The sequence below is a fragment of the Crassostrea angulata genome, chromosome 3 (genome assembly GCF_025612915.1).
Source record: "Crassostrea angulata isolate pt1a10 chromosome 3, ASM2561291v2, whole genome shotgun sequence".
Classification (NCBI taxonomy): Eukaryota; Metazoa; Mollusca; class Bivalvia; order Ostreida; family Ostreidae; genus Magallana; species Magallana angulata.
The window spans coordinates 36,710,453-36,725,864 of NC_069113.1; the positions used below are offsets into that span (position 1 = coordinate 36,710,453).

At 32.4% G+C, this 15,412-nt stretch overlaps 2 protein-coding genes across 2 annotated transcripts; both read left to right on the forward strand.

The window, feature by feature from the left end:
* The first annotated feature begins 879 nt into the window (after nucleotides 1-879).
* LOC128177821 (sorting nexin-24-like) lies at nucleotides 880-4,812 on the forward strand. Its single transcript, XM_052844691.1, has 6 exons — nucleotides 880-1,023; nucleotides 1,809-1,898; nucleotides 2,260-2,364; nucleotides 3,138-3,220; nucleotides 3,448-3,536; nucleotides 4,180-4,812. The coding sequence occupies exons 1-6, from the start codon at nucleotides 961-963 to the stop codon at nucleotides 4,254-4,256; spliced, it is 507 nt and encodes a 168-aa protein (XP_052700651.1). The 5' UTR covers nucleotides 880-960; the 3' UTR covers nucleotides 4,257-4,812.
* Nucleotides 4,813-5,074: 262 nt separating this feature from the next.
* LOC128177823 (fanconi-associated nuclease 1-like) lies at nucleotides 5,075-14,802 on the forward strand. Its single transcript, XM_052844692.1, has 16 exons — nucleotides 5,075-5,431; nucleotides 6,700-7,521; nucleotides 7,749-7,922; nucleotides 8,189-8,329; nucleotides 8,688-8,889; nucleotides 9,452-9,586; nucleotides 9,867-9,965; nucleotides 10,055-10,189; nucleotides 10,461-10,689; nucleotides 11,173-11,334; nucleotides 11,813-11,966; nucleotides 12,431-12,627; nucleotides 12,973-13,071; nucleotides 13,458-13,586; nucleotides 14,052-14,157; nucleotides 14,588-14,802. Exons 2-16 carry the CDS (start codon nucleotides 6,708-6,710, stop codon nucleotides 14,620-14,622), a joined length of 2,811 nt encoding a protein of 936 aa, XP_052700652.1. The 5' UTR covers nucleotides 5,075-5,431; nucleotides 6,700-6,707; the 3' UTR covers nucleotides 14,623-14,802.
* The last annotated feature ends 610 nt before the right edge of the window (nucleotides 14,803-15,412 follow it).

Here is a 15,412-nt window from a genome sequence, read left to right on the forward strand (position 1 = left end):
GATGCATGGTGGGTATTGTCCGCTATTTAGAACCTCAGTGCAAAATTAATTATAAGGACCTGGACAAAGTTCTATTGAGTATGTGTGTGCGGGGGGGGGGGATATTTATATATTTATCTTTTTTTTTTTTTTGTTCTTTTTTTTTTTTTAATTTTTTTTGATTGGGGGGGGGGGGGGTATTAAAAAAAATTAACCAATTTGAAAACTTGTTCCTGGTTTTAAAACCCTGTCGTCTCTAAATTTCACAGTAGATCAAACATTTTAAATTCAGGTCTCATGTTGGGTTTGTTTCTTCGCTAGCCAAGGGGTTTCAGTCCACTCCGCTCCCCATTATGGCTTGCGAAACCCTTGGCTAGCGATGATGGGTTTGTTTGTTTTCCTATATACGTTATTGTCTTTTGAATAAAAACCTTCAATTAATTTAACTATACAAACTCATCTAAAACAAAAACATGCCTTCATCGCAATTAAGAAATGTTCTGTAAAACAACTCTTTAAAACAGTCCAGTTAATTTTTTACCATTGCAATTTAAAATTTATCTGATTCATCAATTAGTACTTTCAGATTTTGTCAACACGTTGTCACAGAAACATGTGCATATTTAAGTGCAATAATTTTTTTTCTTTGTAAAATGACTGAATTTTAAAGGCGAACACAGACAGCTTTGAAACACAAACTACTTTGAAGTTCACTGTGTAAAAATAAAACATCAACATAAGTGCAAGTTGCAATTTTTAACATGTAAATTTAACTGTAGTTAGTTCACAAGTTCGATTTAGATATGCTTATTTAATGAATATTTATATATTGATTCTTTCCATATTCATCAGGGATGTCCCTTGTTTCTTTTAACATGGTTAACGTTTAGAGTTCCTTAACGAGTATGTAAATCGATCGGGATCGAACTGATTAAATATACGGGATCGGTATGCTGTTTGTTTATTTTGGTTTTAAAAACCATGATTAGGGTGTCAATCCCCTCGTATCACAAAGTTGTAGAGGATAATAATGACTCGTATACGGTAAATAGAACTCTTTCGTTGGTGTTTAATACGTATATATCTTTTTACCTTTTTCTTCCTAAAGCAGGTGCTTATATGCGTAAAAATAACGACAGTACTACAGCACTTAAAAGAGACATCGTAAAGTGAAAAACGCCCATTGCATATATTGTTTGATCATTATCATTGTATGCTTACATTCTTTTTCATGCCATATCCTATAACATTTTCTAAGATATTTATATACATATACCAGAAGATGCATAGTGTATTAGTGTCATGAAAGAAAAGGGAAATAGGACATACCAGTGTACAGTAGGAAAGGAGAATTGAGCATTATTGCAATGGCAATATATGGCTGGACGGTGAATTGAACCCGGAACTCCTGTAACCTTAGTCAAAAACTCTACTGCTGAGCAAACAAAGCCAATATTCATTGTATAGTTTAATTACTACAATTCCTTCTGACTTAAATCCTGGCCACGGCACCATTTGCTGTAGAAATTAAATATAGTTATGAAAATATATTGCTGGACCGAGAGTCAAACCTGGGACCCCTATACTCTATTCAGAAGCTCTACCACTGAGCCACTGAGGCCAATATCCACTGTTGGTTCTTTTATGATGTTGCACACTCAATGTTCACATTTCTAGATTTTTAATAATTCCTCAGATAGACTGCAAGTTGATAATATATGGTAATTGGCATTTTATAGCTATATGTATAGTATTGTATGCATGTATACATCAATTATGATGAATTTGGTTGATGAACCATTTGTTATTTTTGTTTTGTTTAATTAAAGGCTTTCATCATTGAAGTATGTGTTGTTGCAACTGGGAAGACTTTAAGTGTTCAGAAGAGGTACTCAGAATTTGAGATGTTGCACAAACAGGTGTGTCACTTTAAACTTAAAAAATCAAAAAAGTTATTGTTTGAATATTTAAATGTATTTTGTACATATTGGGTAATTTATTTATTTTTGTTTGCTTTCCAAACATTAAAACAAAAGGTTAAAAAATATATTTTAATATGAAGCAATCATAATAAATTCATTTATTTGAACATTAAATTGAATGACTCAATTCAAAAATTATCAAGCCAAACAATTTTCTATGACTTTTGATAAAAGAACTTTGATACAAAAACTTAAATTGTCCTTGATATGTAACATTTCTTTTGTTGCACTGGTATTCCAGATGCTCTTTATTGAAAATGTTACAGTGTATTAATTTATTCATGTTTATATGATTTAGTTAAAGAAACAAATCAAAACACCAGAATTTCCTCCAAAGAAAATGATGAAGTTTAGCAATAAAGTATTGGAACAAAGAAGACTTGCATTGCAGACATATTTACAAGTAAGTACTCAGAGATTTCAAAGAATCTTTACTGGAAAACCATTCCACAAAGGAATATATACATTTTACATTTAAACTAGAGACAATTATTAACAGCAACTTTATCAATTAAGCTTTAGTGAGTTGTAGTGTCATCTGAATTTGCAGGTTTCTAGCAAAACAACTAGATTATAGCATTCTCAGAATAACAGAATATGAAGGTGAAAGCATAACTGCTAGCGTAGTCTCTCATCATGATTCATCATGTCCATACCAATCTCTTTGATACTGCCTCTTGGCCAAATCTATTATTGCCAATGGATGTGATATTAAAAATAGGTTTCATTCTTCATTTTTATTTTTTACTTTTTTAGATTTTCAGTACATGCATTTGTTTACACTTTAGCTTTAATTTTGGATATATATATTAAGATTATAAAAAAAAAACTATTAAAAAAATCATCAAAATAAAAAATTATACATGTATATGTTTCTGAACCAATATATTTATGTGATTTACATCTTGATGTGATAGCGTTTTAATTTTGAAAAGAGCATACATGTATTTTTATGCTAGCTTTGTTGTGTAAATTAAAAAGTATTTTCTTGTGATATTCAGTTATTAAACTGGTGGAGGATATACCTTGTAAATTATGATTTGAAATTTTATCAACAGGTTTATACTGACAGATCGAAGGACAATGTATTTTACATTAACAGTTATGTTTACTTCTGAATGATTAAATCTAATAGTAAATGTACAAAAAGAGGTAAGGACCTTTTTTTTTTTTTAGGGTGTTGCTTTGGCAGACAAGATTCCTAAAATCCTCCTGCATTTCCTTGATGTGGAGCAATACATGTACCATGGAAGTCAAGAGTTAGTATATATTTTTATATTTTATGTAAAAATCAAAACACATTTTTCTCTACCATAAACTATATGTAATGATAAAGGTATGTTCAACAGTTTATTTTTCACAACTTTGCAAAACAAAATGCAAAGGGGGATAATTCATTTATTTAAACCAAATCTCTTTCTCTCTCTCTCTCATTAATTTTTGCAAAAAATGAAATAAGAAATACATCATAGAAAATACATTTCAGTTCTCTGGATCAGTTAGACGTGAGCAACAGAACAACCCACCAATCAATGATCGCATTCCCTCCGGAGGTCTACCTACAGGACAACAGAAGTATGAAATCTAATCCAATCAAAAAGTTGCTCTCATCCATTTCTTAGCTCAGTGTTTCAAGTTTTACACTTATTCTTTCATAGGGGATCAGTTTCGTAAAAATTTTTTGGGACAAGATGAAATAGCTGGGCTTCATTTAGGATTGTACCAGCTACTGAGCTCTTCGTTGCTGCTTTGATTTTGAATGATACGCTAGCTAGCTTAGCAGTAACACCATTATTCATCCAGTGCGTTCAATAGGACCTACATGTAGATATATTAATAGCAGCTAGGGTAGCAGCTACAATCTTGAAGCAGGCCAGTTCTGTATTTGATATTTGACTGAATGTTAAATATATTTTGAATACTGTAAATTCCCAATGAAACGCGAGGAATTAATTTCCACGTAAAATCGCGAGAGGCAACCCTTGCCAATTTTAAAATCTCGCTTTTATTTTTTAGACAGTTTTAAACTATAAGAAATTTTAACAAAAACAGGTGATTTTATGTTCTCGCAATTTGATACAAAACGGCAGAATCGCGTAAATAAGTACTCACGTAAAATAAGGAATTTACAGAACTACATACATTCTTCATCCATTAAATAATGTATCGGTGTGATACATGTGAATGATGACTGACTCTGTTTACTTTTTGTGTTTAGATGGGTCCTGGGACATCGTGAGTGCTGGAGTTTTAGCAGCTTTATACAACAATGTGGAAGATCTCGTAGTGCGATGATAACTACTGTGATGTAAATGAACTAGTCAGCTTTTTTAGAATTCCTACTGCTATAATAGCAGTCTAATGGACAACAATTGTTTTATTGTTTACTTTAATATGATTTTTTTAATTGCATATATATCTTTGATATATGAAATAATATATTTGGCATTACTAGGTAATTTACATGTTGAGAAAACTTCTGGTATAAGAATATGTTTTTATATTCATTTACCAGCATCGTGGCATATGATCAATGATTTTGTATTTTATGCATTTTTTTTATTTTTTGAAAATTAACACCTTAGTCTATATATGTTGCAGTCAGTGAGGGCTTGTCTCTATCATCTTGTATTAATTTGCACTACTTTATCTATTTTAAAATCTTTTAATTGGTGACGTTAATGCTTGTGCAATATGCTCACACTACCAGATTTAACTATTTCAGTCTCAATGTATTTAGAATAACTTGTTGTGCAATTCAGCTTATTTATTATAATTGTAGCTTTCCAATGACTACCACTACATTCTCTCTTCATTGGTAATTAATAAATGAACAGAAATAACACAAAAATGTCTTTGTTTTTAAGAGAATTGAAACATATTTAATTTTATATGAAATAACAGATACAGCTCTCTGGAAGAGTTGAAGCAGTTGAAATATGACATACTACATGTACAAGTGTTGTAAAAATAATTAAGTATAATTTAAAAGCATGCATATACCAACTAGAACTTCTCCAAAATGATGAAAATGCCTTGCAATAGAATATACATTGTATAAAGGTACAACATATATTTCTGCATTTATCATGAAAGGCCCAAGGTTTTTTTTTTCTTGCTAATTCGTCTACCGTTTGCTTAAATGGAATTTTACATATGTATTTACTTTTCCCCCAATTATAAACAGATAATATTTCTGTTGTAAATATTAAAATCTTGAAAATTACAACGATAAATCGAAATAGCAGACTGACATCGTCTTTTCACGGAATCTGCAGGTTTTGTTGTTGGTTTTCTATTTAGTATTCTCTCGACCTTTTCCTGTATGCGAAAAATGAAATCGCTAAGAACATCATTGTCAAATTTCAAGTTTGCTTTGTCGTTTTCAATCCTTTGCATGCGTGACATGTAGAAATTAAAAAGAAATACCAAGAAGATTTTCTTATTGAAAACTTACCTCAACCTTTTCTGTAAGTAATTGTACGCGAAAGTAAGCTTTTAAAATTAAGCAGAACAAGCTAAATTCCAAATGTTTTAAATAATTTCGCTTTCATGAGAAAGTGCACTATTCTCTTCTAGTATTGTGAATTCATTATCAACAAAACATTATACCACATTAATGATCACTGTCTTTTTAATGTCCCATCAATGTAAACAGTATAAAAATATGCACACTAACTGGAATAATTGCACCATCAATGCTATTACGGATGGGATGATCCGCTGGTGCATCACTGTATTATATTGGCTAACAACAGATCGATACACTTACCATTAATACAATGATACCTGAGCAAACGTTTATTTTTAATTTTCCAAAACTATCCAAATATGAATAATATGAATGTACAAAGATGGCAGAAGATTACCTAAAGTTGTCAAAACTGTTGTGAAGCTAATCTGGAGCATGCAAAAAATCGGATTACTTGTACCTTTATGATATTATGACAAAAATAGTGTGCACAAGACTATAAAGTGATTTGTAAGTTGTGCATTGCTCATTTCAAATACAATGAAATCACTTTGGACATGTGGCAACACATTGACAAATTTGAAATTAAATAAATTTTAAATCCTTTTCATGCTTTCATTTTATAGTTGCATATAATGTATTGTGATATGTATCATATTGCATTTCATGTATCATGATATGTGCTGAATCGACTATGTAAGAATATCAAAGTGCTCATCATTTAATATTGTATCACTTATCGGCTCTTTGAAGGTAGAATAATTATGATATTTATTAGCATATGAAATTTTAAACAAAGAAATTAGATGAAGGTTTTCAAAGTAATTTAAATCAATACACCTACATTGAAATTTTCACATAATTAATTCCTGAATTAGGTTAATAAGTCTGAATTAAACCCTATGCAATTTTTTGTGCACAATAAAAATGATAAATATGGCTAGAACTGTAGCTCAAAGGTCCGTCAACCAGAATTTCTTGTAATGCTACAGTGTACATTCTGCAGCTATATGGTTAATACAACTTAAAAAAAATCAGGTTGATTTCATAAAAATTCCTGATTTATATAGAACACCATGTCATTCAATTTGGTTAATGATACAAAAATTTTGAAAATCATTAATCATAAGATCAGAATGTAATTTCTCACGCAATGTGTCTTTTATTCCACAGTTCCCCTTCAAATCTCATACATGTATTTCTAAAAAGGTAGTTTTGAAAAGAAAAAAAGAGACTAAAATCAATTGTTTAAATTTATCTTTCCAGCACTTGGTATGAAGGAGGCTACAAAGTCAACTAGCAAAAAGAAGAGGAGTCCAAAAAAGGCAAATGGATTTCAGACAATTACCTCTATGTTTAAAAAGCAACATCTTGCAACTACATTACACCAAAGTGAGATGGTTGCATGTTCAAGCTTATCTAAGGAAGATGAAAAGGACGTTTTTATAACCCATGTTGAAGAGAAATCAGAGTATTTTTCAGAGAAAGGGAAGACATCAAAGTCTATGAATAGATTGAGCTTGAGGAAAAATAGGACTAAGGAGAGGGTTGAAGGGACAGATATCTGTACAGCCAAAAGAAGTAATGTCCAAGAAACCATTGATACAGACAGTGTTGTAAGAAATCTACAGAGAACATCCGAGAGGTGGGGTGAATGTGAAATCAGTAAGGAGACAGAGAAAATGACCAATGATGTCGAACAACAGTCATGTTTGTCAGACTCGAGCATGGAAATTGACTCCAATAGAAAGCTCTCACTTAGAAAAAGAAAATCTGGAGAAGAAGATGCCAATCTGGCTAAAAAATTAGAGAATGTGAAAGATACCAACCCAGTGAAAAAACTGAAGTCTGAAGATGATGCTAAACTGACCAAAACACTGAAGACTGTTGAAGGTACCAACCAGTCTAAAAATATAAACAATAGTGATGATGAAATTGCCAAAGACCGTTATAGTGATTCTAAGAGCAAAGATACACATGTAAGGCCCAGTGTCAGTCCACTTTCAAACAAAGTGGCAGAAAATTACGTCGTTGATACTCAGGTAGACCAAACACCAAACCACCAGATTCCTGTAAAGAAAGAAGCAGGTTAGTTACATGTATATTAAAGTGAATCAGTGTTGATGATGACAAAATGTTAGCAGAAAATTGTTTTATTCTATTAAGAACATAGGAAATTGACACAGATGGAATGTATTTCACTTTTACAGTATGCATGAATATTAATCTGTGAAAACTAGTACAATCGATTTACATAATTAAAATGTGAACATATACCAGTACATGTACCGGGGTATATGTATTTACTTTTATAGACCCAGCAGCATCTAGTTTGGATTTGCTAGAAGAAGAAGAGAGTGTTATTCGGACACCATACTATTTGGAAAACTTCAGAACCATTATAAGTGCTGTGCTCTCATATGAAGATAATGGCAAGCTGTTTGATGCTGATGACAAATGGTTCATCAATGTCTTTGAGGAGCTTTCAGGTAAATTAATTTCTTATTATGGACATGTACATGTATATGCATGTACATATGAAATTAAATTAAAAGTTTGATAATATTCCTTTGTCTTAAATTTTGTCTTAATAATTCTTTGCATAGAAGATCAAATTAAAAACAATTTTTTAGACATTTTTAATATGTACATTACATTAAGTATTCAGGAAAGCAAATTTTAGGTAAGTGATGGGACTTGTTTTATTTTGCTTTTTATAATATTTGGGCAACTTTTTTTCTTTCTTCACCCATAGAACCAGCCCAAAAGCTGTATGTAAGGTTATTTGGTAGAAAATGGAAATGGTTGACACAGCAGCAGATAAAATACCCAAGAATTAAGGAGGATTTAAATGATGTCTTTACTGAACTCAAAGAAAAGGGCTTTCTCATGAGTGGTAAGTCTTCACATAGCTACAATACTGAAAATAAACAGCAGACATATATGATTTGATTGATCAGATACGTACTGAGTAAATTTTTTTTTTCAATTTTTTTTTATAAAAGGGGCTTCAACATTTCAATGAATAAATTAATTTTTGTTGAATTGATTTTTGAATGACATATTATATTTGCAATGATTTTCTATACTGGTACATAGTAATTATAATGTGTTTGATTTAATACCATATTGATTTCTTTGCATTTGCGATACATTACTACCGGTATTAATAATTGTAACATATAAAAAAGAAAAATCTATTGAGTTTTAAATTGTAATTTTACAGTTGTCAAATGTTACTCTGTTTTGAACAGAAAATGATTTTGATGACCTTGAAAAGGCTCTGAATCTCTTGTCTGCTCCCGATCTAAAATCTTTTGCAAAAACATACCATCTGACGTCTACTGCAAACAAGAAGGAAATAATTCCATCACTGCTGAAGAAATGTACAGGGAACACCATAGGATCCATGTTTAAAGTGTCGGGGCATGATCCTCGTCAAACCATGTTGAAAAGGTTTGTCAAATGGAAAAAATATCATATACAGTATAGACCCCTTCATGATAACTGCAGTACTGCTCTCTTGCAGGGCAAATTGATATACTTTGCCAAAGTTTTAGTAAGAAGATAATTAAATGATGTAAATGAAACAATTGGCGTTACGTCATATTTCACCAATCTATGTCATTTTGCCCTGCAAAAGAGCAGAACCGCAATTACCTTGAAGGGGTCTATAATAATAACAAAGTATAGTAAAATATTGTCACAGCAAACACGCTTATAATGAATTAATCCTTGCAGTAAATTTAACTTCATTTCCCCTAGTCTATAAACTTATAAATTTTTTGGTTTTAGTAAGTTACATTAATAACAAATCAAAATCAGTTATCCCAAGCATTTTGATATGTTTGCTTATTGTATACCAGTAGACCAGTAGTTAAAATTCTTTCTAATCCTTAGACTAATAAGAACACAGACTGTGCTTTTACCCAGGTTGATAAGAGACTTAGACTATTCTGGACCTGAAAATATGCTTTAAGCATGATAAACTATATAAATATGTTTTTGTTATTTTCAGGGTGAAGAAGGTGCTTGGACCATGTGTTTGTCTGTCTGAGAGTCCCCGCTTTGTCTTTGTTCGGATGCTGATGCTCTTCTCCCTCACTGACACGATATTAGACGATGACAATGCAAATGCGGGACAGACTCAACTGTATGTTCAAAATTAGATTTAAAATTGTACAACTTCCTTTGCCTTCCAATGAGAAATGTTGTGAAATTCTATTTAAAAATGCTTTCATTGACATGAAATTAGATGAAGTAAAAAGTTAAGAAGTCACACAAAAAAAGTCAAACAACCATAAAGAAAAACTGATACATGTGAATGGTACATGTGCCAGAACCAGAATGCCCATAAAATCAACGCCATGACATGCTGACCACAAAGATGTCTTTTGCAATTCTCTAAAGGTTCAAATATTTAATATTTTCAGCTTTAGAATGTTACAAGTAAACATTGGAGAGACCGTCTACCCAACATTTACTGTAAGCCGAGTGACACAGATATTCAAGGATAGAGACTCAGTGCTGAGGTATAAATACACCCATACTGGCATTTTTGTATAGAAATATTTTTTTTTAAGAATTGCACTTCATAGATAAGATTTTCCTTTCTTTTTAGATTCTCAGAGGCTTGTTTACTTGAGGCCGATCTTTGGAGTAAGTTGGAGAGAAACGACTTTGGAGCTGCATACCAGGTGTATCTTGAAGCTCAGGAGAGAGTTCTGGAACTTAAGAAAGACAAAGCTCTCTCTAGGTATATGCAGTTTATTATTAAAAATTGTAATTTGGAAACTAGGGTGTCTGATATTTTATTGAAATGCAAGAAATACTCTTTACACATATTTTACCAGGTAACATTTATTTGCACATGTAACAGACCAAATTAATTTTCTAACCACTGGGGCTGTTAACATGTAAAACACATTCATTTTGGAAATATTCCCCTTTTGTCATTATTAAAATTTATACAGTCATGTGACATTACAAGTATTAACATTTTATGTACATTTTTTCATCTGTTATAGCTATGACAAGACATTACCAGAGTTCTTGAGACCCTTCACCTCCTTCAGTGTTTACACCAGGATCCTGAATCAGGGGGTGGAACTCCTACAGAGGAGGAAGGATTACAGAGAGGCTGTGTCCCTCCTGAGGAAGCTGCTGGGTCAGAAGGTCTACTGTGTGGACTACAGGGGCCACTGGTGGGAGAGGCTGGCCCTTAATTACGATGCCCACCTCAAAAACCCAGAAAAGGTATGCCAGTGTTTTGTATCAAAGTTTGCAACAACAAAAAATCATTTACCTGGTAGATTTGTAGTTTGATTGTAAATTTTATGATTTTAAAGCAAAGTATTGAAAGTTGTTTAATTTGCTTGAGTGCAGTTCATTAATTAAAAATTTATTTGATTTGTATTGTGTTTCCGTTCTCTGTTTTTACATCAATTTGGTCTTATTTTGATTTACATTTTTCTTGCTTTGAAATACTAGTTGCTTGAATTAAATAAACACCATTTTCCTTCATTGAGCCTCCAGGCTTTACCCTGGTTTAAATGGAATATAATGTCATACTAAGTTTCGGCTATTTCGAAAAATGACCCTCATCCATCACATTCTAAAGGATGCTTGGATGAGGGTTCCATTCTGCTGCATGCCTTTGCTGTTGTTTAGTCATTGTTTGACTGGTATCACATGCAGCATAATGATAGAAAACAAGTGTGTTAATTTATCATTCGTCAGGCATTGGAAGCAGTAGAGAGTGGATTGAAGGATGATTTAGTGACGGCAGGAAGACGACTGGCTCTTTATCAGAGAGCAGAGAAGATTTGCACAGCCCCAAAGTCTAAATACAAAGACAGGTTGAAGAAGTTGACAGATGAAAGTGTCAAACCAACACCAGAGGTACCTAGCTATGATTTACATCCTTAAACCATTTACATGTATTACTAACTAGTTTTATTAATGGGTGAAAATACATGTATTTGCATATGTTGGTACCTTACATGTTCCAGTATGTTTAATTTTTGCCATATACAGGGTTGTCTCTAAAACTTGAAGTAGAAGGAAGAAATAAAAAAGTAGAAGGGGGTCTGGGGGTTTTGCTTATGGCTACATTGCGTTTGAAATGCAATAATAGTCGGGTAATTACCAGTAAGGCAATATAGGTGGGGGAATTCCTTGCCCCCGGGTCTTAGAAACAACCCTGCATATATCAAAAACATTTTACGCAAATAAATTTTTATTTATTTAATATGACATAACCAATATTTAGCAAAAGCAGCTGCCTATTGATTAATCCATTTATGAAGTATTCAAAATACCGGGCATACAGTTTTTTAAGGATATATGTTAAAGAGGGCAATATCTGTGTTTTTTGTAGGTTTGTATTGAGGGCACAGTTTTGTCTGACAACATGCCAGGAATGAGATACAAATTCATCATGGCCGACCCTGATGGAGACGCAGACAAGCTAACCTTCTGTGGGGTAGAGGAGCTCGTGATGGAACACTACAAAAATAATGGATACCCAGAGGGTAAAAATCAAAGCTTAAAATCTGATTTTCATGATACTAGATAATTTCTCTATTTTTACTCAATTATCACAGAAATAGCAGTCACTTTATAACTTACTATTTTGGGTTTACTTTGATTTTTTAAAAAGTCAAATGTCATATCAGTATGATACAAGCATTTACTGTACTGTAGATTCCTAATTAAACACGAAGAATTAATATTCGCGTAAAATCGCGAGAAGCACCCTTCGCAGATTTTAAAGTCTCACCATTATTTTCTGAGACTTGAGGACTACATGTATATAAGAAATATGGAAAACAGTTCCGCGTTTGCAATTTTATATTCTTGCGATTTGATCCAAATCCACGGGATCGCGGAATTAAGTACTCGCGTAATATAAGGACTTTACAGTATCTTGTAAGATGTGAAATTGTTAAAAGACAGTAAAATACCTTACTGAGTTTTCTGTTTAATGTTGATACAGGTTTACATGCGGAGGGCTCCATTATGTCTAACCTGTTTGGTCTGTTTTTCTGGGACATCCTGTTTATGGACGTCCCTGACGTGTTTCACTCCGCCTACCAGACCCACCCGTTGGACCTATACTCCACCCACTTCTACTCAAACAGGAAGTCCGCCATCGACTCACAGCTGGAGAAAATCAAACAGGCCACCGAAGAGGTTTGTAGTTTGATTGATGAAATCTTTGATATTTTGTAGGATAAATATGCACATCTGTTAATGTTATGGATTTTTTAACAATTGGGGGTGGGACAGTTTTTGGCAGAACAAACATAAATTGAGTGGAGTTTTATTGACCCTTAAGGAGATGTATTGTTTGTTCAAGGGGTTCAAATTATATAACATTAATGTTTGTTAAGCAAATGGAAATCTGTGTAGAGTGATAATAATGTTAAATTATTTATGTTCATTTACATGTATGTTAAAACAAAAAACATGATATATAGAATTCTGAGAATATTTCAGGTTTGCTTAAAATTTGTATTGATTTGACATGACTTTTAGGAGCTACATGCGATGATGGCTGCTGTGTGGGAAGCTCACTTCGGAGTGATGTGTACAGGAGTAAACTGGGAGCGATTCCTCTGTCTCAGTCACGCACAGGTGAGCTTAACACTGAGTTGTGAACTCTATTTTTGATGGCTTTAATTGTTACCACAGTATCCAAATTAGACATCCAGCACTTGGGGAAAATTGCATAAAATAGAATAGGGTATTTATTATTGTGTTGAAGAAAAACAAATCTGATATGAATCAAATCAAATTAAGACAAATCAAATGAAAACTTTTTTAAGGTAATTTGACTTCAAATAGACAAACTTTTTGATATTTTAAATATTGAAAAAAAAACTCTCAAATAGGCATTTATAAGGGACTTATGTATTTGATAGGAATAATATGGAATCCGATTATGAACTTTAGCATGATAAAGGTTAGAACGATCCAGTTTAAATTTGTAGGGACTAGTATATTGGCCGCTGTATTTTTAGGGCCTGGTGTCATGTATTGGTGGGAGAAGGCTGTCCCTGATGCTGGAGAGACTGGTCAAGAATCCACGACACACCCGGTCAGGGTTCCCAGATCTCACCCTGTGGAACCCTCAGACAGGTGCCCTCAAGGTATCAGCATCTAGTCAGTCCATCAGTCAAATGTTTTTGTTTCCTTAACACAACATTCAGTTTTAAAGTTGGGTATTTGAAGATATGTATATATGTGGGAAGGTTTTGATTATTAATATATTTTTCTTTTTGTCGTACATGACTTCAAGAGATATCAAAAATCATACGCTGTGCTCATAATTTTATTTACAACCACCGACAACTAAAACTTGAAAATCATACATGTAGTTGAACTAAAACAATACCTCTGGTAAAAAAAGATTTAAATTTGGATTTCAAAAAGTTAGCTGGGGTGAAAAAAAATATACAGGTATTGAGAAATACCTCAAAAAGTTCCGGTAAGGGAAACGAATATTTTTTTTTTTACCTTGGCCTCTGGTGTAGGAATAAAATTCCAGTGTGTATAATCTTTTGAAATTAATTAATGAATTATCTAAATATCCGATTTGGCTTTACGCTGCACAGATATGTGAAGTGAAAGGTCCCAACGACAGACTGTCCCACAAACAGATTCTGTGGATAGACTACCTGGTGTCTATAGGAGTGGACGCCGAGGCCTGCTATGTTAAAGGTCAGTACACTCAACCTTTTCTCTTGTATTTGCCAGCATATGAATCATCGAAAAGAATAACCTTCATAATCTGATGAAACATTTAAAAAAATAGAATTAATCTTTTACATTATCCGTGGTACATGTACTGTTCTTTTGCAGGGCAAATTGACATAGCTTGGCAAAGATTTAGTTTTTAGTAACAAATTAAATGAAGTACCGTAAAATAATAATTATGATCACAGTTATATCATATTTCACCATCATAAAAGTATTAGTATGTTAACATAGCAGTACATGTACTAGTTATAATGAAGAGATTTATAAGCACAGATCAAGTAAACTTCTATGGAAGAATTATTTTTTGGATTCAGGAATTTTGGTACATCAGTATTCAGATATTTTGTCCTGAATTGCTTTAATTTCCTTTTATTTCTTTTCTTTTCTGTAGCTGTTGGATCAAAGAAGTTGAAATCATCAACTTGAAATGGTAGAGTTATAGGTTTATAAAATTTGGTCTCAAGGGAGGTAATGTTCTCTCGTTTATGTATGGCATTGCATGAAGTTATTGTTATTTGTTATGTTAACCTCAAGTTTATAGTTTACTGACACTTTTGTTATGTAACGTTACTACATAATTTGTGCCAAAAATTTGATGCAGATCCAGGGTCTGAGACATATTTTTGGGAATTTTGCTATGTAAATTTAAGATTACAGTACTTGTTATATTTGATTTTTAAAAGTCCTGACCCCCTTCCTCCACACATGTAGTGCATTGGCTGGATTTTAAATTGTGAACAAATGTTGCTTTATATTGAAATGAAATGTTTGAAAAGTGTAAAAACACTTTTAAATTAAAAGAGAAGGATTCTTAAAACATGTTTGTACAATAAATTGCTTGTAATGTTCACGTGAAGATTGCAAATGAGTAATTTGTATGCATATTTGAATAAAATCAGTATACACTTATCATGTACATGTTTGTATAATATATACACGTTTGCTTGTTTGAAACTTATTTTTGAAATTTATGCCGTCATATTATTGATGCAAAATGTTTCAAGATTGATGATTGTTTTTTGACAAGGGTTGTAACAATTCAGATCTGTTGGACTGATTTCAATTCAAAGTACATGTATTTTGATCGGTTCAGATTTTTTTCAAAAATGATGAAATATTATGAAAGACAACGAATTAATCAAATTAAGGCTATCAAACATGAACTTTAATTAAGAATTAGAACTTATCAGTTTTATAATAAACACCTTATTAAAAA

Coding starts and splice junctions, on each gene's coding strand:
- LOC128177821 (XM_052844691.1), top strand. CDS start 961: ATGATTAGGGTGTCAATCCCCTCGTATCACAAAGTTGTAGAGGATAAT. Junction 1,899..2,259: donor TTGAGATGTTGCACAAACAG/GTGTGTCACTTT, acceptor TATATGATTTAG/TTAAAGAAACAAATCAAAAC. Junction 3,221..3,447: donor ATGTACCATGGAAGTCAAGA/GTTAGTATATAT, acceptor AATACATTTCAG/TTCTCTGGATCAGTTAGACG.
- LOC128177823 (XM_052844692.1), top strand. CDS start 6,708: ATGAAGGAGGCTACAAAGTCAACTAGCAAAAAGAAGAGGAGTCCAAAA. Junction 9,966..10,054: donor GATAGAGACTCAGTGCTGAG/GTATAAATACAC, acceptor CTTTCTTTTTAG/ATTCTCAGAGGCTTGTTTAC. Junction 10,690..11,172: donor ACCTCAAAAACCCAGAAAAG/GTATGCCAGTGT, acceptor ATCATTCGTCAG/GCATTGGAAGCAGTAGAGAG.